General features: G+C 41.3%; 3 protein-coding genes across 4 annotated transcripts in view; 1 reads left to right on the forward strand and 2 right to left on the reverse strand.

The window, feature by feature from the left end:
• Nucleotides 1-1,943: 1,943 nt before the first annotated feature.
• Nucleotides 1,944-7,354, reverse strand: LOC143317992 (uncharacterized). Its single transcript, XM_076725832.1, has 9 exons — nt 7,114-7,354; nt 4,892-5,543; nt 4,527-4,636; nt 3,590-3,681; nt 3,209-3,315; nt 2,825-2,943; nt 2,474-2,663; nt 2,313-2,398; nt 1,944-2,072 (listed from the first exon to the last, which is right to left on the reverse strand). The coding sequence occupies exons 2-9, from the start codon at nt 5,403-5,405 to the stop codon at nt 1,944-1,946; spliced, it is 1,347 nt and encodes a 448-aa protein (XP_076581947.1). The 5' UTR covers nt 5,406-5,543; nt 7,114-7,354.
• LOC143318749 (ubiquitin-ribosomal protein eL40 fusion protein) lies at nt 6,714-8,806 on the forward strand. Its single transcript, XM_076727226.1, has 5 exons — nt 6,714-6,741; nt 7,168-7,279; nt 7,699-7,785; nt 8,132-8,234; nt 8,654-8,806. The coding sequence occupies exons 2-5, from the start codon at nt 7,177-7,179 to the stop codon at nt 8,745-8,747; spliced, it is 387 nt and encodes a 128-aa protein (XP_076583341.1). The 5' UTR covers nt 6,714-6,741; nt 7,168-7,176; the 3' UTR covers nt 8,748-8,806.
• Nucleotides 8,807-9,727: 921 nt separating this feature from the next.
• The window catches only part of homer3b (homer scaffold protein 3b), a 43,664-nt gene continuing 27,210 nt past the window's right edge, over nt 9,728-26,181 (reverse strand). For both annotated transcript variants that reach the window (XM_076726329.1, XM_076726330.1), the window contains 5 exons: nt 25,206-25,342; nt 22,524-22,680; nt 16,020-16,130; nt 14,870-14,950; nt 9,728-13,228 (listed from right to left, as the gene is read on the reverse strand). In XM_076726329.1, the coding sequence (XP_076582444.1) occupies nt 13,043-13,228; nt 14,870-14,950; nt 16,020-16,130; nt 22,524-22,680; nt 25,206-25,342 (672 nt within the window). In that variant the 3' untranslated portion in view covers nt 9,728-13,042. The remainder of the gene's footprint in view (nt 13,229-14,869; nt 14,951-16,019; nt 16,131-22,523; nt 22,681-25,205; nt 25,343-26,181) is intronic.

Here is a 26,181-nt window from a genome sequence, read left to right on the forward strand (position 1 = left end):
GGCGGAGGAGGCGGATGACAGCGTGGACTGGCTATACGTCAAGTGACGCAGAACAACAAGGCCATTTCCGGCTGCACCTTTCAAATTCTGACTGCGTGTACCCTCTTTCACTTCTCAGTTTATTTATTGTGTCTGTGTAGATCTATGTGTGAACTGAATTGAAGAAGGATGTCCGACACGAGGACGCATGAAATTCTTGAATTTGACCGTTGACTCGATTTTCGAAGTTGAAGGGTGGCTTTTATTTTGAAGGCAGCGTATGTTTTCAGCTAAAGTCTGCCAATGCCTATAAGATCACTTTATCACGTTCCTTATTCTATATCAGAAAAGCACATAGAAAAAGAACAGGTACAGAAGATACAAATAAGGTGAGCTATTATGTTAAAATATTATATCAGAGAGTAATACAAAAAGCATGTAACAAAAAGGAAAACAGTAAACTAAAATGAAAACTAATCAAATGAATTTTTGGAAGAGAATTCTGTACCACCTCAGTAAAACCTGGTTTCTCTGTGTGGGTATTTTGTGTCATGTGCCCTCACAAGTCAGAGGGTTTGTCACATGATCGTCATGTCACATGTTGGCCGACCATTTATGACATGATCACATCACTGAAACAGTTATCTTTGTAAAACATTTTTTCCCAGGAGTTTATCAAGTCAAAGTTCATATGGTGAATAAATCAAAGCACTGGAGAATTGAGTCAGAAATAAACTTCCTTTGTTGCATTTCTTATCAGATCGTATCACTCATATACTACAGTTGTCATAGTGGTTGAACATAGTATTGTGTGTAAATGTCTATAACAGAATCATTCAGATCAGCAAGTTGTAATCCAGAAGTGTTCCTTAATGCTCACTCTTTAATACTGATTGTTTTTAAATGGCCAGGTGCACAAAAAGACGATGAATTATGTACATTTTTCTGAATGTGTCATACATTCCATGGTCTTAAATGAAAAACTGAAAGTTAAAATTAACTTGTGTTTGGCACGTGTCTTGGCACAACAAGATCTGTCTGGTCTATTCTGGAGCTCACTCTAGTATTAAACCATGTTCTTGTAAACCTTGGACCTGAACTGAACTTGTTGGCCAGTTGACATGCCAACCCATACCTGGACTTCTGGCTTTTTGCCTGGCTGGTGAGCTCCAGATTTAGTTTATTTACATCTGCTGCCTGCCAGCTTTTTTATTTTTAAATCAGCAGAGCCTGCATATTGGGTCAAGGCTGTGTTATTGCTACAACATAAATTGTTTTTACAAAGTTTTGTGGTCAATCATGCTTGAAGGAGGGGATGCTAACCTTCTTCTTAACAGTTAGTGTTGACACTGTAAACACAGGGTGGAAGCAAAACAGTTAAGCCCAAGGCTTCTTCCCTCCTTGGCCTAAATATGACTGACGAGGCTATGGTTCATGTTTAAGCCACCTAACTGCTAAAGCTGCACTTGCACACTGCTTCAACATTTCACGCTCTGATAGCCCCTGTACTGATCTGGGTAAACGTTTATTTATTTTTCAGCCCAGAAAGATAATGAGAATTCTTATGCAGTACAGTGAAAAACACTCTGCACTGAGGGATGATGTGACAGAGTGGCTTTGGTTGGATGCATGCTTGAAAGTTGAAGAACTGTAAGAGCCGGCAGACTGAGGATCAGGGTTGTAATTCTGCACATGAATAGAACAACATCACACCTCTTTTGTTGGGGTTTTTGAAAAGATGTAGGACTGGGAAATGTAGGAAAGATTTAGCTCAACTTGGAGTTCAATGAGTTCACTATACATTACACTTCTGTCACACACAAAAGATCCAGAACCAAGAGTCAAATATGTGGAATATGCTGCAACATATCAGTAAGTCCACAGAACTGCTCTTGATTTGACTATATCATTTATTTGGAGCTGGAAAAGAACACAAGAGCAAGTGACCAAGTTGTGTTTCTCAGTCACTGCATGACAAAATGAGTGCAGAGCTGGCTGTGGCAAGGGTGCTGCATGATCAGAGGTTTGGCGGTGTAGTCTTCACTGTGGGTGGTGCCGAAGTGCTGATGGACCAGAGGAAACCTGATGTTGCTCTGGTCGATTAACAGAAAGAGAGGCAGACAATATTGTATTACACACACAAAAAAAACCCACTGGGTTAAAATTCAGTATTTTAACTCAATATTCTTGTATTACTGTTGTATTACTGGTCCAAATAATCCTACTGCTGGCTGGTTTGCTGTGGATTGTTCAAAATTAACCCAGTACTGCGGTCAGGGCTATATTCTACAGATGAGTGGCAAGATTTTTGATTTATGTTCACGATCTCTCACTCTCTGCTGTGCCAGAGAAGCTGTCTGTCTGCAGGTCTTCAAAGGGATGTAGTCAGTCTTGGTGGTGCTGAGGCTCAGCCCATGTTCTGCCAAACAGATTAAACATGTTTAACGTCTACATGCACCACCCTTTAAACACACAAACAAGACCAAACCATCACCTGGTCCACTCAGTATGTTGCTCGGCAGCTGCATGGCCGGCCTGGCTGGCTCTCCGTCCTGTTTGCTGTAGTGTTCTTTGGCCGTGGTTGTGTAGTACAGGCCTGACAGACAGGATGGGCTGAACTGGACATGGCTCTTGGTGATCAGCTCAGGTTTGGGCACATACACTGGATTCTCTGTGTGGTTCAGCTGCGATATGACACAGTAAGATGTTTTAACATAACAAAAGGCCATAAATTCACCTAAAGTGGAAAATGTTCACTTTCATGACCTGTGCAACTTTATATAGCAGTAATATTATAATACAAAAAAAAAAAAAAATTAACTAAGTAGGAGGTCTGTTATCTCACATCAGAGAAGGAGATTCTGTTGGTGGTGACCGACATCCTCTCTTTGTTGCGCTTCCTATCAGTGTCCCCCCTGGGTAAGGAGCTGGAATTCGGGTTCCTCTTTGTCAGAACAACTGGACCTCCTTGGAAATAAACCACACAGACAGATCCAGACTGACCGGATAAACAAAAGATGACAGACAGCTAACAAAGAATTTCACATTTGCATTTTTCCTGCTTGGTATGTGACGGCCCTAAGCAGCTGCTTAGTTTGCTTATACCATGTGCTGCAACTAAATGAAGACATCTTCACTGTGGCATATCTAAGTACTAGATTTAAATTGTTAGTTAGCAAGAATGAAAACTTAAGGGGCAAAAGCCTGTTTGGACAGTGACACAGAAAACACTCACCCAGCTTGTGGTAACAAAAGGCTTCTCTGGATGTGGATGACCATGAGTCCTCACAGGAATTCCCAAGGTTGAGCTTCAGGTGCTCTTTCACCACAAGTGGCCTGCATGAAAACCACAGTTAGTGCTTTGATTATATTAGTGCAGGGATAAACTCAACACCAAATAATCTGACTTTTTAGAGAGTGACAAATAATATTTCTGAAATTTAATATTTTGGACAACTTTGAAATTTGTATTTTTGAGGCCTTTGAGTCAATCAAATGTAAGCTTTTCCATCCTTACACCTCCTGACATATGAAGTCATAACATGCAGTAAACCAACACATCTGAAAAGAGATCTGAAAGGAGACCAGGCCCAGCAGAAAAGCTGCAGACCTGCAAACAGTGGGTCGTTTGAATGACGCAGCGTTGGTTGTCTCTCTTTCTGCAATCTTCTCAGGATCACCCATAGCCACTGAGGAGGTGTGCTGCAGAAAGATGATAAAAACAGTCACGGTCATGGAAAGCTTCATTAAAAGGTCAATACCCTCGTTGCTCTTGTGTCTACTTAAAGCTGACGGTGCTGGTACTCCAGGTCAGCTGAGCATTGCTTCAGCTTGCATTCTGGTTTAAACTGAGTCTGTCTATGGAGAAGAAAACGGCTTCTCTGGAACTGCTGGTGGAAGACAGTTGAACTCTAGTTTTCAAAATAGATTTTCCTATATATAGTCCTTCGTGTTTGTTTGTATGTTTGTGACCAACTGAAGTTTTTTTAAGTTGGTCCAACATTTCTCTTTTTTCTCAGGTTGACACAAGCTGACTTAAGCCTGGTGTATAGTTGTATACTCCTGTGTAGCTGAATCTATAAAATTTGATGATAATTTGAATGTAAAATCTTACAGCAAATACTGCAGCTGTAGTGGAGTAAAGAGTGCAGCATTTCCCCCTGAAAAGTATGGGAGGGCTAAAGTACAATAATCTAAAAATGAACTTCAGTACAGCATTTGAGTAAATGTAGTTTGATGCTTTTCACCACTGTTCAGTACATTTAGACTTTCTGGTGCAGTTTTCAGGCTCACAGTTATTATATCTGAGCTAAGGCAGAGACATGAGGTTGAAATGCCTTCCAGTACTCAGTAATGAACAGTGTAGTATTGTGAGAATTTGTTTTTTCTTTTTTTCCACTGGATAAATCAGTGTATAAGTCAGATGGAAACAGTTTTCCTCAAGAGTCTGCAGGTTTTCATTCAAGCCATGTAGTGTTTGGTTGGAATAAAACCCGTCTTTGATCCTAATAGCTCATGGCTAAGAGCCGCTGCTGCTGCTCTATTACCTTTTCCACAGACTGAGCAGCGCTACTCCAGGCTCCCTGGAAGGTGTTGCTGTACTGGGAGACAAAACTGCAATGCTGCCCGTCCCCTTTGATTGTGGGAAAGCCCTCTTCTAGAGAGAAATTTAAAATTCTTCATTACACAACACATTCTGCGTCTTCAAAGACGAACCCTACCACAGATTGCTTCACTGTTATTCATTATAAGACGATGACGTTGAAAGGTTGACGGTGTTTGAATGTTCACCCATCAGGAGTTAATTCCTAATCGAATTTGCTGAACGTTCACATCAATCATCAATCTAATATGGATTTATTGTTTCACTTAGAGAAAGAATCACAATAATATGAAGAATGCTGTCACTAACCTAGATGTTTGACCATGGCTTTTACAACAGGACAGCCATGGTGTGGGGTGAAGGAGGCTTTGCTGGTGCTTTGTGGGAGCTTTTCCACTTGCTGAATCTTCTTGATGTCCAGTGTTTGTCGGATAGGAGCGGGTGGGGGCTGGAAAGGCTGGGGCTGGAAATTCTGGAAGTGGGTGGTGTGGAAAGCAACCTCCCGAGGGTCAGCTTGCATCTTGAAGTTGGTGGAAAGCTTGGTCCAGCGTGGCGTGCGGCTCATCTGTGGCAATTTGTGACGTTGGTAGGACACCATTGCCTCTGTCAGATACTCCTCGATGTGTTTCAAGTCCTTGTGGTCCACGTGAGCTTGGGTGGGTTGACTAGATTCTGCCCTCTCGGAGGAAAAAGGCTGGAAATCCTCCTGGAAACTGGTTGAGAATGCATCTGGACTGCTGTCCAGAAATGGGATGTTTGTAGACCGGAGAAACTCTCTGCCCACAGGACGGCCTTGGATCAGTGTTTTTACCACTGGCGTCATACTGGATACCACTAGTGTTCTCCTTACATTACTGTCACTCTTTGGATAAGCTAGACATCTTCTGAGGCGAGTGAAAAATGCACCACCATGGAAACCTCTGTGCTGTGGAACATGATGATGTCGCTACTGTTGCTGCTCCTGCAGAGAAACAAATGCATGCTGTGGTGTCCTATTACCTGGACATGTGCAATGAGTGGACTGGGCACAGAAAACTACTCAGCTTTAATATTTTATTCTACAACAAGGACACACACACACACACACACACACACACACACACACACACACACACACAACTTCTCTAACTTGAGGAGCCTTGCCAGAAAAAAAAAAAATAAATAAAAATCATGATTTCTGAGGACCTAATGGTGTAACTATAGACTCCCTTCCATCTGGCTTTGCTTGTGTTACAAAAAGGCCGCTTGGGACAAGTGTCCTAGAAGAACCTACAAAATATTTGGAATGAACGTAATTCCCCTTTTCAAGAGTCTTTTTTATAACTCAGCAAAACCTTAGATAAACTTACGATATCAACTTGCAGCATAGCATGACTGACCTGCATTTGAGTGCAAGATGCATATATTTGTGTGTGTGTGTGTGTGTGTGTGTGTGTGTGTGTGTGTGTGTGTACGTGTGATATGGATTAATAGATTCAGTTATAATTTGATGTTAAATTTAACAAAATGATACGCCGTATTTGCTTACTAGATTCACATATTATGCTGTTTTGTTCATGCAACAGCAGATGTCCACAGCGAACTGCTTTCCAAAAATACAAGGCAAATCATTTCAGGTGCTCAAAACTGAAAATGTGACTCGGCAATCTCAATCAATAATTACAGCGTGTTGTTGAATGAAGCACTAATGCATTTTTTCAATGAACTGACAACTTTTGAGACGTATCACTTTGCTCGCTGTCGCCCTCCTCGGTCTATTTTTGTGTAGTAAAATGCTGTAACAAAAATAAATAAATAGTTTTAAAAAAGTATCATACTGTGTATGTATGTATGTATGTATGTATGTATGTATGTGTGTGTATCTGGCATGAGCTGCTTTTGCCGGATCATACGCTCACCTACGTGGTTGTTAAAAATGTGTCTTTGCGGCAGAAACGTGTAAATTTTAACTTTGCACGCATAATTTCGACATGCATCGGGGCTAAACGAGTGGCATTTTTTCTCCAAAATAGTAAATATGATGTATCGTTAAAAGTCTTTTCGAAAATAACTGCATTAAAAAAATAAATAAATAAATCCAAAAACAGGCAGACGGAAGTGACGTGTTCCAGCGTCAACCTCTTCCGCTCTCTTTTCGTTGAGGCTCAGCTAGCGGCCGGGTGGGTACACGTTTTGTCCAGTACACATTTATCGTTTTTTTGTAACTGTTGAGTTGTTGTATTCGATTAAAACAATATATTTTTCGTCCTTTGTCGATATAGATTGTGTAGTAAGTATCAGTGGCTCAACTCGAAGGCTAAAAGAGAAAGTTGTAACTGCGCTCCACGCTAACGGTACGCATGTGGCGAGGGCCCGCACCGAGTGGCTAGCATTAGCTAACATGTCGCTCCCTGCTCATCAAAAGCAAGCAATAACTTTCACGGTTACCATCCTGGTTTAGAAGCGGTGACTGTATTGCCATTTCACATGTAATTAGTGTGTATGACAGGTGTCTGTGTGGTTGACGTGTAGTGAGAGATGGTGTCACTTACCGTGTTCATTACAAGTTGGCTAAACTCGGAGCTAACCGCAGTTCTCTCTCTCAGCCTGCAAACATGCAGATTTTCGTGAAGACGTTGACGGGGAAGACCATCACCCTCGAGGTTGAGCCCAGCGACACCATCGAAAATGTCAAGGCAAAGATCCAGGACAAGGAAGGTGAGCCGGCACACGTAACTTTACGCTGAAAGCAGTTGGAGTCTTGACAGCTCGTTAGCTAGTAGCTTCCAATGCATCCCTTACAAATATGGTTTTTGGGAGCCAGTTTTTCTTTCTTTCTTTTTTTTTTTTACCTACATATTTATAAATGATACCAAAATCTTGGGGAAGTGTGTGTGTGTGTGTGTGTGTACCTTGAACTGTTAAAATGTAATTTGCTTTAGTGCAAGACTTTTGATTTTGTGATTTGAAAGCAGAAACACGTTCGTAAGCAGCCCTCTAAGTAAAATGTTTGATATGTTTTATATTGTGAATTATGGTCACCCATCAACCACTTAGCCACTGCCTTTTGTGCATGAACATGAGTTCTCAGTTAAATGTAAATGTTGCAGTTTGAGTAAGTGTTGTTGTGTTTGCAGGAATCCCCCCTGATCAGCAGCGTCTGATCTTCGCTGGCAAACAGCTGGAGGATGGACGCACACTGTCTGACTACAACATCCAGAAAGGTAAGAGCTCATTGAAAACAGGGCTACATGTGCTGAACGTGTCAGTGGTTACAGTAAACTATAGATAAGCTTTTTATTATGAAACAAAGTGTAAACGGCTAACGATTTAAGTAAATTACAAGAGAAGTCTCCCAGAAATCCTGAGGCTGATGGAGCATCTGAAATTGTCCTGATGATACACACCAAGTGTATGTGTGTTGTTCCGCTCTTAAAAGCCCACAGCAGTAAGCTTTCACAGCGTACCTGGTAAAGATTAAATGTTATAGAGAGAAAATGCTCTCTTATATGCTGATAATGGATGTGACTGAAGTTGAGATTGACGTCAAGTATCTGAACTGCCCTCCAGAGTCCACTCTGCATCTGGTTCTGCGTCTGCGTGGTGGCATCATCGAGCCTTCACTCAGACAGCTGGCCCAGAAGTACAACTGCGACAAGATGATCTGCCGCAAGTAAGTCTTGACGATCACTGAAGTGGTCTGTTTTGATCTTATCGCCTTGTTTAAACTTAAATGTACCACTGTTGTTAAAGTTAGGCCAAAGCACATTACAAATATTGTGGTATGTGTATGTAACATGGATTTAAAATAAGATGGAACAGTTGGAATTTGAGTGCAGGGTGTTGTAGGTAGTTTGTGTAAACATATGCTGAAATAAAATGGCTTAGGATAAAAGTTGATTTAGGCCCCCAGATTTTGATTTTGTGGAATTCTTTCCCCAAATGTGCAACATGATTTCCTGAAGTTGTTAGCACCATATATAGATCTTCTGGTGTCCCAAATGCTGTATTAAAGACGTTTTGACAGTTTGAGTTTTCATGTTCAGGTTCAGGAGATTTTCCTTAGTTGACCACAGATGGTTTGTTTTGCAGGTGCTATGCCCGTCTGCACCCCCGTGCTGTCAACTGCCGTAAGAAGAAGTGTGGACACACCAACAACCTTCGCCCCAAGAAGAAGCTGAAGTAGACATTTTGACTGAATTGGCTTTCTGTGCCATTTTGTGTTAAAATAAATTAAGAAAACGATGTTGCTTGTCTGACTTGTATGATTAAGGGGCGTGGAAAAATGGTTTTGGCTTAATTTGAATTAAAGTGTACAGTATATGGCCGTGAGGCTGAGGGAAACCAGATGAAGCTGGTGCAACTAAGACACTGTAATATGTGCCAAATCTTCCCAAGTTATAAGATAATCATGAGACGAGATTGGCAAGTAGTTGAGGTCAGAGGCCTGTTCACTGGGTAATTCAGTAAACCTCCTGCTTGGAACTGGCACTGATTGAAACTAACAGTGGGTGCACTCTGAAACTTGACAGGAACAGTGCGGGTATGAACTTGTTGGCTGTTATTTCCACTTTATTTCAGTTTGGCACACAGAAGCAGCACATGCTGTATGTGTCAGTCTGAACTGACAGGACCGTGCAGCACAAACAAAATGCCACATGTCCAAACTGCATTATTAACGGTACAGACTGATGTAACACATTTCACATGGTGCACGGTGGCTGAGTCCAAATGAAAAAGATACTGTACTGTCTTTGCTAACACTGAAAAGCTGAGATGAGTTTATCACAGCATTTCAAACACCAGCTGCTGTCAGCTGATCAAAAATTCACTGTCATACCTGCCACCTCGCATGCTTCCTGCACTCCTTTTAAAGAGGTTTCCACATCAATTGCTGTTAAATAGCAAGCAGCGCGACCAATTGCATCTCAGCCACTGCTCACTAGAAATGTACTGCTCAAAGTGTGATGAATTGAGTTAATTCAAGCTGACTGACATTTCATTATCATTTGAGGTGGAACATCAAAATCTTTCAGTTTAGTGGAACAAACTGAAATACTAGTCCAAGAAAAATGTAATCATGTGGAAGTGTAAGATGTAGGAATGATGAATTGCACGTCACAAACCTGAGTTTCTTACCCTCCCATCACACAAAGACCACAGCAGTGACTGCATGACTGAGTTTTAATGTTAAACAGTTCTATACAAATATAAGGAACTCATCTCACATTGTCAATTCCATACAAACACCTGCTCTCTTCAATCCAGTAATTCTTATGAAACAAAGTCGTAGCCTTGAACTGACCAACACCAGTTGACCATTTTCCTCTTATTTTACCAAATGAAACTAAAATATTCTGAGGTATTTTGAGTCATACTGAAAGGTCAAACTTAAGTTCAATTTAAAAATGTGGATGAGATGAACTTCGGCATCACGCTGAGGCTCTGTGTTTATTCCAGTTGATGTGGTTTCAGCATGACAGTGGTGCATCTTTGGTACTGCACTGTCTCTTGCAGCTGGCAACAGATGTTTTAAAAGGCCTTATTCCAGTGTATTTAATACACAATATCCATCAACCTGCCTCTGCTTTTCATGCTTCAGCTGGCAATTTCCAACATTTCCCAGAATGCACTTGGACCCGCCTTTCAAAATCAAGTCCTCTTTGTTGTCCCCACAAAGTCTCAATAGAGAGGTCAGTGATCAGACCCCAGGGGAAAAGTTTGGTCTTGCAGTTAGAGGACAGCGTTCCTGCCTCCCGCTCTGTGTACACAGGAGCTCCTAATGCATTTGCACAGTGTAGCTGTGCATTAGTGACACACTGGAATAAGGCTGTTGTGAAGCAAAGCGTTTCTGAAATCAACTGTGAGGAGCTCGTGCTGAGGAGCCAGTGGCGTCTGATGTATTTTCTTCATGCTTGATAAAAGGCTGGTACTAATCAGTCATAATCTGGTGACGCCATGGAAAAAAAAAAAGACCACAGTTGTGAAAAAAAGCACTGATGACAGAATAAACGAGAAGAGACTTTACAGAGCTCTCATTACCTACAAATTACTTGTATTGACTATGAACAGGAATCTATGCTAGAAACTTTATTGCTAATTCAGTGATGCTTGCATGTAGCAGCTGATGTCAAAACTCCCAGGTAGTGTTGTCAAAATGATGAACCATCATTTTATCGGACTGAAGGTACAATAAAACCTCTTAATGCGATCGATAGCAACGTAATGTAGTAACATTAAACTAAAACTGACTACTGTAGAGGTATTTGTAAAATATAACAAATAATGACAAATCATTGTAATAATGGGTGCTAGTACATTTTCTGGTATTTTATTACATCACGAGATTTCCCTCTGACCTGTTTAAATCACATTTTGACGTGTTATTGTGATCCTGGCAGTTACTGCGTCATCAGCTGCAAAACACTGCACCTTATTTGTACCTATATAACTGTCATGAAGAAATTAATAATTCATCAGGGGGCGAGAAGCAAAGATAGATAGATACTGTGCATCAGTTCACATATAAAGCTGACAGACAAGTCAATTAAGTACCCACTTACTAAAACTACTGCAGTTGTGCTTTTTGAACTCGAGCAGTCTGCATTTGCACACTGCTACGTATTGTGCACGCACACACACAGCTTCACATTCCCTGGTAGGTTTGGGGCTTCTGCAGAGCTCATGCAGTGCTCTCATAGTGATCTATGCTCTGCAGCTCTGCTGAGCCTTTCTCTGGGGTTATTATTACTATATGGTAAATGGTAGTGTTGTGCAACATAGAAAAAAATACATTAACTAGAAGTGGATCACTTTGTGAACGCTGACAAATGTAAACAAAGTAAAACTTGGCACAAACATCAAGTGCAACCTCAGGTTAAGCTCAACAGCAACAGGGCAGGAAAGCAGTGCTCTGTCCATGGGCCACGCCACGGCGACACATCAGGACCTTTCCCTCACATGCTGCTCTACCTGTCAAAGAGGCCTGAGGACAAACCTGCCAGCCGCAGCTTGAATTTAGCAGCAATTTGGCCGGTAGCCATCGCTGATTTCCCATCCCATCCTGACTGTGAGTAACCCATCGATGAACATGAATAATAGAGTAAGTGGTGAGAAGGAGCAGTTCTTATAAAACACGAACAAAAATACTTGTACGCTGGGATCCTCAGAGGCCTGAATGTAAGCAGGTTGTTGCATCTCTGGGTTTGTTGATGTTCAGCTGGTGAGGCCAGTCCAGGCTGCTGATGGTGAACCGGAGCAGACTTTATTCAGGGTCTTTGCCTCCATGTGTCCTTACCCCAACCAAACTCCCACTGTGTGCATCTCCATAGTGTTCACGACAGAATGACCAGCATGAACTAAAGGCTCTTACTGTGTAAAAGCAGACATTTCACCTGTGCGGCTTGTCTTGATTTTTCTCAGTTCTCTAGTGACTTCTGAGATCTACCGATAACATTATGAGAAAATGTATGTCTTAAACCCTTATTATACAGAACTACTACATGTAGGCCTAAGCCGATCAATTTAATGTGTCAAAGTCTTGTAAAAATGTAACTATCCATAAAACTTTATTTTTCAACCATGTCAAGTCCTGCTGTTACAGCACTGCAGTTTTACTGTCTGTGCTCAGGCACGGTCGAGTGGTTGAGACCTCCAGCTCTGCAGGAAAACGGAGCACCACTGACTTTCATTTAACAGTCGGATGTTTTAATTACTGCAACTCTATGTACACCAATACATGTGGATTGGCCACTCTGTATTAAATAACAATACATCACACAAAATAAATGAGTAGAAAACCCTCTGATACTTGCTGGAAATGTCTACTTTTGCAAAATAACAAGCTTAAAATCAGTTTTTGTGCAAGGCTTCTTTTAAAGGTACTTTGTGTATTAGTTGCAATCAATAAATCATTACCTCAGTCCTTCTGAGACATCAGTATAATCACCATAAACAATGGCGGCCATCACTGAAAAGACTGTCGGCTTTCAGCAGCCACTAGCATTTTGCACTGCAAACCACTGCGTCAGATTTTGACAAGACACTGGATTGCTTTGGAACCGAAAAGAGGACAATGGCGCATCTTCCAGAGCAAATAGATTCAATGCTTTCAGGGTTTTCAGTGATGGCAGACGATGAAAAGAGTGAAAACCTCGTGTTTAAAAAACAATGGACCTGCAGCTGCTGGGAACTATGATATGGAAAAACAAGTCGTAGTAGCCAGTTAGACTGTACTGCCAACTGTTTATGATGATCATACCAAGGTCGCAATATTAATGTGACAATGATACAGTACAGATGATTTACTTTGCACATAGCACCTTTAAGAGGTTCCTGATACTTGCTGTTTACCTGCACTGATCTTAAAAAACAGATCTAGGGAGGTAAACAGCTGCACATTTTCCTCCATATTGCTCTGATTGTTGCTCTGCTGATACTTCAGTGAAACACTGTGGAGATGCAGCCAAACTGCTGCTGTGGCTATTTGTCGATGAGCTTTGCCAGGCTTTGTCTCAGGTCGTTCAGGTCGCAGATCTTGACGTCCAGAACCTGGATGATGCGTCGCACCTCCACCTCTGCCTGCTCCTGCTCCTTCCGGCTGGAGGCCAGCGTCTTTTCAGCATTCTGAACCTCATCCTCCAACTCTGTGTTTCGTCTCTCCACGTCCTGCAGACATAAACTGCTGTTGATACAGTTTCCTCATCTGGAGATTACAGCATGGACTGTCCAAGTTGCACACGTTCTTTGTATTTTTATGATATTAGCATGAGCAACCAGTGCTTGTAAACATTTGAATTGTAGTTTTTTTGTGGAATACACCTTTAACAGCAGCACTGTAAATCACTAGAGGTTGATGGCAGATACAGTTGACATCTGCAGGTTTGAACAAGAACCAGTTCAGCTTTGTCTTAAACGCCTGTAAATGTTTCTGCCTTGAGTGGCTGCTGACTGCAATGGAGTCTGCTGAGAATGTCCTCCCAGGCTCATTTGCTTAAACTTAAAGCTTAAACTTCTATACTGCAAATTTAAATGTGCAATTTAGTACTTTACGAGGTAATAGGGTCTGCCAAACGCAGCAATGAATAGATTATGGAACAAGCACAAGGACATTCAAGGTCAAATATGAATAAACATAATTCACAAATGACACTACTACTAAAAATGACAGAAAGCCTAATAAAAGCTATGCAGTATGCATCAGGCATAATCTCCTGCATTAGCATTGGAAATTCAATACAATTTGTTTTCTCCTTGAGTCTCTGCTGCAGGTCTGAACTGTGCTGCCTCTTTTATAGGTGCAGTATCAGTGCTTTGATTTTCCATTAGTTGACTGAGTGGCTCTGCTGGGTTTGGAGAACAACAGAATAGAGCATGTAAGGCAGTCAGCAGTCTGCAGAACTAAGACTACTGTGTTTCTTACTGAGGAAGCGTCTAGTCTACACATATCAAACCAACTGAGACCATAACGTGATGGGAAAATGAAAAAAAAAGTAATATGTTGAAGACAACAAAAACACAGCGGTATAAGATGTGAAAAGAAAATCCTTTAAAAACTGAAATGTGACTTCTTCACAACTGAATCACAAACATCAATGACAGTGAAATAGATGAATGTCTGTGTTCACACTGAAGATGAAATGCTTTTATCTCCCAGAAGCTCCACCAGGTTAAGCAACAATGAAAACGCAGGTGAGGAGAACCAACTTTGTGCAGTACAAATTTAGTAGGATTACTGTATGTTAAGAGAAAAAACTCAGGATTGCATTAATCCACCAGTGCCACCAACCACTCCCATTCATCATGTGTCATAAGAGCTGTAGCCTTGAAAATGGTCCATCTCAAAAGTGGCAGAATTTCTCGAGATAGGTATCTCCTCAAGAACAAACAGACAAACCAAACACATACACAGAAAGGAAAATGTTCCTTTCTAAGGACTATTTCAGTGAAGAAATTCTCAACTCTTTGGGGCCTCTTCACTCCATGAATATAAAAAGAAATGGGCAGCTAAAGCTAACAAATACTGTCCAAACCTTGTTTTCTTATTCATTGCTTTGCAACCTGTGGGTGTCAGCTACAAGACGGCCGCTATGTCTCATTGTCCCCTGTTCCTATTTTGTTGTTATGTATCATTATTTCTGTTTCATTGAATAGTCTTGTAATGTCAAACTTTTGAATCATGTATTCAGTTTGCAGTATGTGCTCCAAATGGATTGCAAGTATATTTTATATTTCTATATTCTATATTTCAGGTCTGGCTGCATCAGCCTGAGCAGTCCAGCACACATTTTACAGCAGAGAGAAACTTACCTGGAGTCTCTGCATGGCCTCCTCTCTCTCCTTCTCCAGCTCACCCACATCTGTTTTCTTGCTCTGTAGATTGTGAATTTCCTGAAAACATAATAATTTCAAACTGTCACAACAACACGTTCACACTGCCTTCCCACACATCCACCATCCCTGTTTATCAGAACCAAAACATTTCACGAGCTTTTAAAAGAAGCCGAGTCATTAATCATGAATCTGGTTGGTGATAAAATGTGTTACCCTCTGATGTTTGTCAGGGAGGGGGGAGGGAAACATACCGTGACCTTGCCACTAATCCAGTTGCCACAAGTGGAACTCGTTCAGATGACAGGACAGAGGTGGTTATGTTAATGAGGCTGCAGGACAGCAGCAAGCTCCTCTCAAGGAATATTCCTCTTTTAATATCTGTTTTATTTATCCAGGGAAAGAGGTTTTGGCTGAGCGTGCCCAGCATGCATTTGATGGACATTGACTGGGCTCATGCAGGCACAAAATATTCATGAGGTGTTACTTTGGCATCATAAAAATCATATTAAAGCAGGCCTGGAAAAAGTTTTGAAGGTGAGTCAGAGAGTCCTGATTTCACTTAACATGTAGGTGGCAGCTCTGGACATCTGCAGCATTCATTTTTGCGTTTTGTGAGGCCGTGGTATTTTATCAAAGCTCTCTTTGTCTGACCAAACCCATGAATCATCCAGAAAAATGAAAGTGCCTGGAAGATAAATTAAGGACTCTGTGGAAAGAGAAACTAGAGGAGCATAAGTAAAAGCCAAGAGACACACACTCTTCATGTCTATCCACTTGGATTTCTGAAGATGTTATTTAGTGATTATGTTTTGATCAAAACAAAAACAAGATCATTGAACGAGAAAGATTTCATTAAAAGACGAAAGATGATTCAGAGAACAAACACTCAAACTGGCAGCTGAACGTTTCGTTAATACATTCACTGAATAACTGAATGTTTCCAGGGTTTTTCTTTCATCAGATGGAGATTGAGGCTCTGTTTTCACAAACTGCAAACAAACATATCCAGTGAAATACTGGCAATACATTACTGTACGAGTGCTGGTGTATTACACACTGGCTTTCCGCGCTGAGGACGGTAAATGGATTTGGAGTGTGTGATGCAGCGAGTGAACGGGTGTCATGCCTGATCTTTGGCGCTCAGCAGGGCTTCCAGCTCCTCCAGTGACTGACTCAGCTCCTCTCCACCAGTCTGACCAGCAGCAGGATGCCCCAGCTGGGCCTCAAGCTCTGCCACCTGGGACACACAGACACACAAATAAAACACATTTCATAAAAAAAAAAACTCATTTATATAGCGCTTTTCATTTAGGCACAGCGATGATTTAAGATAATGCTAACAGCATGCTAACATGTTGATGATGAGAATGCTGGCGTCCACAGTACTGGACAAATTAAAATTGTTACATTGCACAAAAAGCCACAAACATCAACCTCATGGTGGTGCTAGAGGAGAAGTCAGGGGATCACCAAAGTCAGAAGGGAGCCATGAGTATCTGTACAAAATTTCATGGGAATCCATCCAAGAGCTGCTAAAATATTTCAGTCTGAATCAACATGGAGGACCAACTGACAGACTCGCGCTCCCATCCCTAGAGCAACACTGCAAGCCTGGTTAAAGAGAGCCGCTGACGAGATCCAATACACTGAAACAGTGTTACATTCTTTTGAATGTTAGAAGGGTGTGGGTCTCTCATGTGTAGATCCCGGCTTGAGCGGGGCTTTGCTGTTCGAGCCTCCAGACTGTGGAACGCTCTGCCCATTGAGATCACACATGCATCATTAGCGTACAATGAGTCCCTTCTTAAAACTTTTTCATAGGAAAGCATTTATGAATTTTTAATGCGTTGTTGGGTTTTATCATCCCATTCTTGCCATTTTCCCTTTTATCCCTTTACTTTGTCCTCCCAGTGTTTTATGATCCCTGTGTTGTTTTTATTTGTTTTTGTTTTTATCAGCCGTTTTTTTAATTATTATAATGTAGGTGATGTGGTCTCTGAAGCAGATGCAACATAACACAAAATACTAAAAAGAATGTAGATATTATATTAAAAAAAAATAGAGGTGTGATGAAATAAGTCTCCTTTGTGAACAACATACAGTAGTTCTCATTTGGAGCCTGATTGATGAAAGCCAGCAGCAGACTGGACATATAGAAACCATCAGCTTCAACGAGATCAAACTGCTCTCCATGCTGCTGCTGCGCTCGAGCACAGTGGTCCTCTCTCTGTTTGAATTGATCCCCAGTCTGCAAGAATCACCTCAGGAGTTGGAAAGTCTCTGATTCACTTTCATAATCTAATCCTTTTAGCCCTTTGTCTGAATCTGATCAGTCCAGGTTTCAAGGGAATACGCAGCAATTAGGTTCCTCCATAACTTGCTGAAGGACAAACACGAGAAACAAGAATCTAGAAAGGGTAACCAGACATCCATTGTAATGAGGAGAATGCCGCACTGGGATCTCATTTTAGAGGTTATCCAACGAAGGCGCTGTGAAAAGGTTGTATAAACCTAATGTGTGGTGTAATTTTCTACATCCAGAGAACAACACATGACCCCTCACCCTCCAAAAGAAAACACGGAAACACGTAAAATTAGCATTAAAAGGTTTTGATGATGGCTGCAGTGTACAAACACAATAATATCAGTCATACACATACAGACACAAACACTCAGGACTGTTATTGATGGAAATGTGGAAAATGAACAGAGGGTCATCGCCTACACATATCTGCCTACACACACACAGACAAACACACACAGCCATGTTTCCATCATTTTTGGGGACATTACATAAGCTTGCATTCATTTATTTCCTGGAGCCTAACCCTAAACCCAACCTTATCCCAACCTTTTACATCACGTTTTGTCCACTTAAGGAAGGTCAGTCCCCACAATGTGCCAATGTAAACTGATTTATGTCCCCACAACATGAGTAATACATGTCCACACACACACACACACACACACACACACACACACACACACACACACACACACACACACACCTCTCTGTAGAGAAAGGCTTTTCTGCCAGTGGTCACAGTACTGAACTCTCTCGCCTCTGAGACTTTCTTTTTAATTGCCAGAGGGATGTGACCTTGTGGAAAATCATGTAAAATATTTTCCCAATCTGACCCACTTCTCTGTTAACATATTAACAGAAAAGCCAAAGATGGTGAGTGACAGTTTGACTAAACACAGGCAAACCGTGCAGCCTCTGAAGTCTACACGTGATGTGATTTAAAATGTGTGCTTTGTAGCTCCACAGCCAGAGCAAAGCACTCAAACTGCAATGGATAGGGGTTCAATTCCCGCTTGGTCTTTGTTACAAGAAAAGAAAAACAGCATGCTGTAATGTGTGCATGCTCTGGGAGTAACAGACGAAGACAGTCACCTAACTGTGAGTGTTTCCAGTTTGAAGTAACAGGATTCATTAATAAGCTTTAGACAGAGTCATTTAAAAAGTGATGAGGCTCATATTGTATCATGTTTGTTTTCTAAGTCTGACATTAGCTCCACTGACCTCTGCACAGTTTCTACGACAAAATCCTGATAATGTGTCTGTATGGCCTAAAGCATGCACGTGTTGTTCAGAAGTCTGTGTGTTAGTGGGAGTTGGGTCTAACCTGATGCTCATTAAGATAATTAGATAAAAAAGTTTACATGGCAGTGGGAGTATTTTGAGCGTTAATTGGATTAAATGGATCAAATTTGCTCGACAGTGCGCACTCACCACTGTCAGCTGCTGTGGATGAAACTTTCGACATGATCACAGCTGACAGGTGAAACATTTGGGCTAATTTACAATTGCTGGTAATCTTTTACACACAGTTACTTTTAATAACTAGAATAATTTTGAATTTCTCAACTGCCAGCCAAATATTCAACTGTGAGGAGTTTTTGTTGAGGTAAGCACTGCTCTGTGTCCTTGCATTGACAATTTATGGTTGTAAAAAAAAAACCAAAAGATTGCTTTAACTCCTGACCTTCTTAGCTTTGCTTATTTTAATGTCTGTGCTGTAGGAATCATCAGAATGCCTGAATGTCTGAAATGTAAACGTGTGTGAGGGGAGAGAGGGTCCCCTGCTCCCATGTCAATATTTCTCTTTCCCTCCCTTTAGCATCTCCTCTGCATTTTCACAGGAAAGTGGCTCTTTATAGATTCCTCACTACCCAAGCTTCACCAAGCTTCAGAAAACCGCTGCAGGTTGAAAGGGGGACAGGGTCCACACAATCCCAAAGGACTCAAACCCTTCATATGTATGTGACAGCCACCGTCCCAGGAGGCACCAGCTCCATGTCTCTGAACGCCACACAAATACATGAAGACAGAAACCTGGGAAAACTGCTTTGTTTCTAAGTGAATGTTCCAAGGAATGCTTTAATCTTATAGATTGAAAGGAGATTGAAAAACCAGTGGTGTTGTGTAGTGTATATACGTCCAGGAGGAGTGAGCTGAATAAGATATCAATGCAGACACACACAAAAAAAAAAAGCGACTTGTCAGTTCATTATCAGCATTATGTTATTCACTATATTCTACATATCTGCGATATGTTCACTTTGGATTCACAGCAGGTACAACTAAGTCCAATTATGACCATTAAAAAACATACATCTGCCTTCTTTCTGAGATATTTTGCAATAATGTCAGTCCATTGTTCAATCGACCGAAAATGAAGTGGCAGCTATTTTAAAGTTTGATTGGCATTTTTCAAGCAAATGTTCTGAGGTTTCAGCTCCTCAGATGTGAGGATTTGCTGCTTCGTTTGTCATATGTCAGTCACATAACGTCACAGTGGGCTTTTTTCACTATTTCTTCACATTTCATAGACTGAACTAACTAATTAATTGATGGAGGAGATAATTAGTGATTAATCAGCAATGAAGACAATTGTTTGTATCCATCCATCTGGTTGTACTGGATAATTGGAATGTTGTTGCAGATCAATGAGCAGGACTACATTACGGTAATATTGTGTTTGGTATAATTTTTGCATTGTTTACATTGATTTGTCGGATATTTAAAATGTTGGATTAGATAAAACAGACCTTCTTGTATAAATTCTGTAATAGATTCTCCAGATTGCTTATCAAAGTCTCACAATACATACTGATACTGTCCTGTCCCTGCTGTCGCTAAGACTACCTGCCTTCTGCTCTTCCATTGGTCAGAACCATTCTGTCCAGGCTCACTCGGTATATTTGGCACTACTGGAAGTAAAGCATAAACAACTGAACAAATGATATCAGCAAAACCTCACTGACTTCAGCTAACAAAAATACCAAACATGTATACTGTATACAAAAAACCTAATCAAGTATCCCACAGTCAAATACATTATGTAACCAAAGTATCGCTCTCCATGTGTCACTAGTTCTCGTTAAAACTGAGCTAGGGTCAGAATCAACCCAGAAATAAACCCCCAACCTTGTTACACACACACACACACACACACACACACACACACACACATACACACACACACACACACACACACGGCTGGGAGAGAAAGCGAGCCAACCTCTCTCCTTCTGCTCCTACCATGATTTATCTTCTTCCTCTAACTGGGGCAGAGAGGGGGGAGGGGGGTGGGCAGTATAGGGTGTCCTGTCCCAAAAAGAAGGAGAAGAAAAAAAAAAAAAAAAACATCCCTGCCCCCCTCAACACCCCTTTGCCAAACCCTGGAGGCTTGCTCCACTTCCAGCCACCTGGTTGACTTTGCTGCAGTGTGTGTGTGTGTGTGTGTGTGTGTGTGTGTGTGTGTGTGTGTGTGGGTTTGGGGGGCTACCCTCACCTGGACTCATAGAGCTAGATGAAACCACAATGTGGGCTAAAAATAAAAGGGCCAGTTTTGTGACACTGGTGGTAATGGCTCCACTGCAGGTTGGTTGCAGCAGCACTTAATTCTGTCGCACTGATGACGCCTTGTTGAGCTTGACCGAGGGCAGAACTTTACTCTGTCTAAATTAAAGATGAAATGTCTGCGTTGTGGCCCCGTGATTACCATGGGAGCCTGTCAACAGAAATATCCCAAGGAGGGGGAGCTGGATGAAAAATGCATCTGCAGTCTGCGTGGGGACTTCAGTGTGACAGTTATAGATGTAGAATGAAAAAATCTGCATAATGTCCATTTGCTATCTGTTACAGGTAACACAGCTAACAGGTAAAAGCTTCAAAAACCAAATCATATATGGCATTGCTGTTGACTTGCTATGTTGAACCACATGCAGACACAGGTGGATAAGATCTAAATTACAACCCAGACCACACTTGATAATACAAGTTAAAGTTAATGTACTATTATTTACTGCACATCTAATTTAGAATTTCCGCAGTAATGTATAGTGACAATTATTCCTTTGGTCACACTTTCTATTGAATTATTATACATAATAACACATTGACTGTAACTAGTTGCTTATTAGCATGTATATTAGTAGCCTATTGCTCTTTATTAGTCATTATAAAGCACTTATTAATTCCCTAGTCTGAGGGTTAAGGTTATTAAGGGTTAGGTTGTTATGATCATAATTCATGTACAACTTCCTTACTCACTGTCAATAAGCAATAATAAGGAAGTTATCGAGGGAAAATTCTTAGTAAATGGCCAAGCAATTGTACATTATGGTCATGAAGAATAAGGCATTAATAAATGTTTATCAGGACTAATAAATATGCTGCTCATAAGCAGAATGGTGAATATGTGTACTTTAAGATAAAGTGTCACCATTCTTTCTTTCATTTTTTTTTTTTTAAATTTACCAGATTTTTGTGAGTTTTCTTCATATATCAGGTTTACAATGTCCAAACTACCCTGTGCACACGATGTAGACGCCCTAAATAACAGACAAACATGTGATGAAATAGTTTATGGAGTGACTTGTTTTGGAGAGACTTGCTGGAGGACAAACTTCCTCCTCTGGGTGTGAAGTGACTGACAGGAAGCAGAGCATCACGTGAAGCTGCACTGACATGAAAACATTCAGCACGATGAAATAAAAGCGGAGGTCTGTGCACTACCCTGTCCTCATGTTTTCATCTCTGAGTTTAAATTACTAACTGCTGCTGTTGGTATTTATGACACAGTTGATTCAGTAGCTCAGTTTACACTCGACTGTATTTTTTAGACCAGGTAGAGATTTTCTCTCCACTCTGTCTTTCTTGAAATGCTTCCTGAAGTACTCGTAATCTGTACCCTTTAGACCTCTCACAAATCTTTTCATTAAAGTTAAACAACAACAAAAAACTTTTTTGGAAAAAAATTTGCTCAAACAATTGAAACATCGCCTCCTTTTCCTTTGGTTAGTGGCCATGGTTTGATAAAACACTTTGAAGTGTTCTGAAATAAGAATAATTATCCTCCTTGTGTCTCATTGTTTGTGCGGCTTACTGCGACTGAAAAAATGATGTGATGAGGCAAGAATAAAATCTAAAAACTCTAAACACACCAAACAGCAGTCACAAGCTGAATACTTGCTAAACAACACTTTTAAGGATCATGAACACCTCGACTGTCCCGGGCCTTCATATTATGAGCTGCACTGCACTGCTATTAGCTGGAGGGATCTTGTATTACGAGGTGTTTCTCTGTCCACCCTCCAGACATCACGGCCTGTGCGTCACCTGGTCTCTGAGGCGATCGGTCTCCTCCTGGTACTCAGCAAGCTGTTTCTTCCACTGCTCCACGCTGCTGTTGGCTTCCTGCAGTGCTGCCACCAGCTTGGCGTTACTGTCCTGCAGTGTGAAGAGTTCAGCCTCCAGGTTCATCTCACACATGGACCTGAGGGGAGGTCACAGAAAGACACAAATTATTTTCACTTGGTGCTGAGCAGGCAGTGCGCCTTGGGTTTATCAGAGCTTTTTTGCTGCCTGCTGCGGCCGCGAGAATAAAGCGAAACAATGAGCCAAAAGACGGTAAAACACTCTGCAGAGCTAAGAGGGACTGCAGAGACAGGTGAGGATTAATATTGATTGGTGCAGCTATAAGGACCTAATGCTGGTTGGCTTTTGCTGTCAGAAGGAAGCACTGCTGGTGAGGAGAAAGCAAAAGATAATGAGGTAATGAAGTGAAACCTTTACATTATGCTGCAGCAGCTGTTTGCAGGAATCTGAAGGACATCCACTTGATTTTAAGGAGCACTGAGCTCATGAGCTTTAATGTTTCCAGAGGAGTCTGAGATAGAACGAGATGACTCACTGCAATAAGACGTGTAAATTACACTTAAATGTGACTTTTTATTACCGTTTTTCCAATTTCTTTCTCTTATTATTACCATTTAATTTTCTATCCCTCCGTCATCTTTCACGTCTTTGAGAGGTTTGACGTCTTCTCCTTCATTAGCATGTGGGGAAGATGTGCTGCTAAAAGGTCAGGATTCAGAGAGAAGACGGATTTTAGGGAACGGAGTCTTTGCCATGACGACCAAATGATCTGCTTGGCAACCATAAAACTACTCACCATAGCAACAGGAGAAAAAAACGCTTGGCTCGGCTTATAACAATCACAGAGTGAAGCTCTGGGACAATGGGCTGTAAAGCAGCACAGTGGGAGTGGTTTTCTGCCTCGTGGTCTCACAGGGAAGGTTGAGTGATCGATAATGTGCACCATGATGACGGTAATTATGAGCTGCCACACACACACACACACACACACACACACACACACACACACACACACACTACTACTACTAGGTCGAGACACACTACTGCCCTGCTCAGTCAGTTTGCCTGTTGAATTCCAGTCTGACTGCACCCGAACATGGAAAGTATGCAATGCTTCAGGTCTGAGTTCTACACTTGATTCACATCCCCTCTTCGACCCTACCTGCCTGGTAAATGTCCACATCTTTCAAAAGCCATGACTCCAGTTTGTAATGGAGGCTTTCTGTTGTCTCCCGCTGACATCATCAGGGTTATTTTCTGAGACTTAACGAAAGTCAATCCAGAGCCACAGGAGACAGTATAACTTATTTTACAGGCAGGCAGTACTCTATGGCACAGGGAAAATGCCAAATATATGACTACTGAGAGCTTGGAGAGTCGGCAGCTCACCTCAGAGGCTGATAAGGAGGAGATGCTGCTGGTCTCACATTTAAAACTGCCGTCTTACCAGTGACTAAATCACCTTCCAGCTTCAACATAGACTTTGGTTCCTCCGGGTCGCTCAGTAGTCTTATTTTTGGTATTTTCCTTCAGCCATAGTACTCATCATGGCAAGTAAGCTGATTGTCATGTGTAAAATTAGTGGAGTGTGCCTTTAATTTGTCTCTCATGAGTCTGTTCCTCTTTGTAAAAGTTCAGCAATTAAGTGCTGCACCCCTTTTAACTTGCAATATATGTGTATGCGTGTGTGCGTGTGTGCTGAGCAGGTAGTGTACAGTGGGCTTTTACACTGCAGGTGACCAGTTTCATACTGTTGTTTATATGCCTGAAATATTAAAAATGTTGAGTATGGCTGCTTTAAATTTCAGTTAATGTGGGCACCTGAATGTTAAGAGTCTCATGCTGTGAGGATGTGATGCTCCTCTCTCTCCTCTAGAGCCACATCTTACTGAGGCACAAATCTTTCCAGTTTACAAAATGTTTTTCCTTTTCTGCTGTCAGTTCCTTGGTAATGTATCAAAGAGCAGCTCTTGTTTCAGAGAGAAAGGCCTCATTGTAGTGTGGGTACCAGGCTGGCTCTCTGGATGGATAACAGTATGCGCAGTTTGTAGAATACATCCACAAACAGCACATACTGTCACTTTAAAACTGTTTTCAGTTCTGTTTGCTGGAGGGGATCTCTAACAACCTGTGAGCAGCTTTCAGTGAGTTTTGATGAAACAATGGGAGAAAGGAAAAGTGCTTTTTCTTTTTGACATTTATATAATTTTTACAATTAACTGTATCCAGAATGGACATTGTTACTGTTATGCTATTTTCTCATGACCTACTACAATCACTCGAGGGAAACTGTGATGCAAATTAACATTTGGATTATCTGAACTATGGCTGCACGGCAGCAGTATGGATGCATGTGCAACACAGCAAATAAAATAAGTAGTGCTGTTAGTCTGACCGCATGGTCTGATCAGTGCAGCTTATTGTTATTAATGCCAACTACTCAAGTTTAAAAAAACAAACAAACAGAAACTAAACTAAAACTACTTAAAAACTAGCAAACCCAAACTGAAAAATGTAAAAATACACTCAAATGTAAAAATGAATGTAAAGTATAAGAAGGGTTTATCATGGTTTGTCTTAAAGTGACTAAAAGCTATTAAGCTTTAGATACTGACTTTCTATTGAAGTAGAAACAAACATTACCCTTCAGACAGCATCTTTTTGACCCTCTCCTTCTCTGCCGTCAGCTCCACTTCGGCGCTCTTGCTGCGAAACAGTTTTTCCTCGCCCGGCCCGTTGACTGTGAGCAGCGGCGGAGAATGGCGTCCCTCCGACAACTCCTAGACCGACAGATATGACGGCACAAACAGGGCATGAGGTTCGTTATGAAGCTGAATGAAATCAGCAGCAGCTCTGTTAGTATGGATTTGGCTTCATTCTGTACCAGCACTTATCCTGCTACTAGGACACCAAAGAAAGAGTCAGATGCACCAGCAGCTTCTGTGTTAAACAGATGCTTCCTGGAGTTGTTTGGGATTAGAACGTTAATCCTAATTAATGACACTGCAGTTTTCCTATTAGGAGTCTTTTCATAGAAAGTGTCTGTTTAGAGGATAAGGGCACTTCACATTTTGTCGTAACATGATTTCACTCAGAGTGGATGTTCTAAATGACATTGAATGCAGATCCACACATTCCTGACTGTGGATGTTGATACAAGATGAAGCACCATTAAGTCGACTGAGGCTCAGAGTTCGGGTTTGAGCTGCTGACAGGTCCATTACGGTCTCTACATCCAGACCTGTCATCAGAACAAAATGAACAGGCAGCAGGACAGGACAGAGTCCAACCTGTCACTGCTTGATATGTCCCACCTGGGATCCTGTAAACAGGCTCCCTGCATGTGTGGAGCCCAGCTGCCTTGTCTTCATTCAGCCTCAGAGATTTGTTCACATTCAACAGGAAATAACTGAGGTACAATTCCATGAGTTCCTCATAAACTAACTTGATGATGCATTTAATTCTAATACAATATAGAGATGTAAATGTAAAACCTGTTTTTGCTGGGAACTAAATAAATGATTAGTGATCCATCCATCTGACTGTTTCTTTATTTTCTTTTCATACAGTTAGCTTGAAATCAGTGTTGTGGAGTAGAGATTAGGGCTACAAACAAGCC

The sequence above is a fragment of the Chaetodon auriga genome, chromosome 3 (genome assembly GCF_051107435.1).
Source record: "Chaetodon auriga isolate fChaAug3 chromosome 3, fChaAug3.hap1, whole genome shotgun sequence".
NCBI lineage: Eukaryota > Metazoa > Chordata > Actinopteri > Chaetodontiformes > Chaetodontidae > Chaetodon > Chaetodon auriga.

Bases quoted from the DNA above. Each gene is read 5' to 3' on its own strand.
- LOC143317992 (XM_076725832.1), bottom strand. From the start codon at position 5,405: ATGACGCCAGTGGTAAAAACACTGATCCAAGGCCGTCCTGTGGGCAGA. The intron at 2,944-3,208 runs GTTTTCTGTGTC...ATTTCCAAGGAG, and splicing joins TTACCACAAGCTGGGTGAGT to GTCCAGTTGTTCTGACAAAG. The intron at 2,399-2,473 runs GTGATGGTTTGG...TCTGTTTGGCAG, and splicing joins CAACATACTGAGTGGACCAG to AACATGGGCTGAGCCTCAGC.
- LOC143318749 (XM_076727226.1), top strand. From the start codon at position 7,177: ATGCAGATTTTCGTGAAGACGTTGACGGGGAAGACCATCACCCTCGAG. The intron at 7,786-8,131 runs GTAAGAGCTCAT...ACTGCCCTCCAG, and splicing joins TGACTACAACATCCAGAAAG to AGTCCACTCTGCATCTGGTT. The intron at 8,235-8,653 runs GTAAGTCTTGAC...TTTGTTTTGCAG, and splicing joins GACAAGATGATCTGCCGCAA to GTGCTATGCCCGTCTGCACC.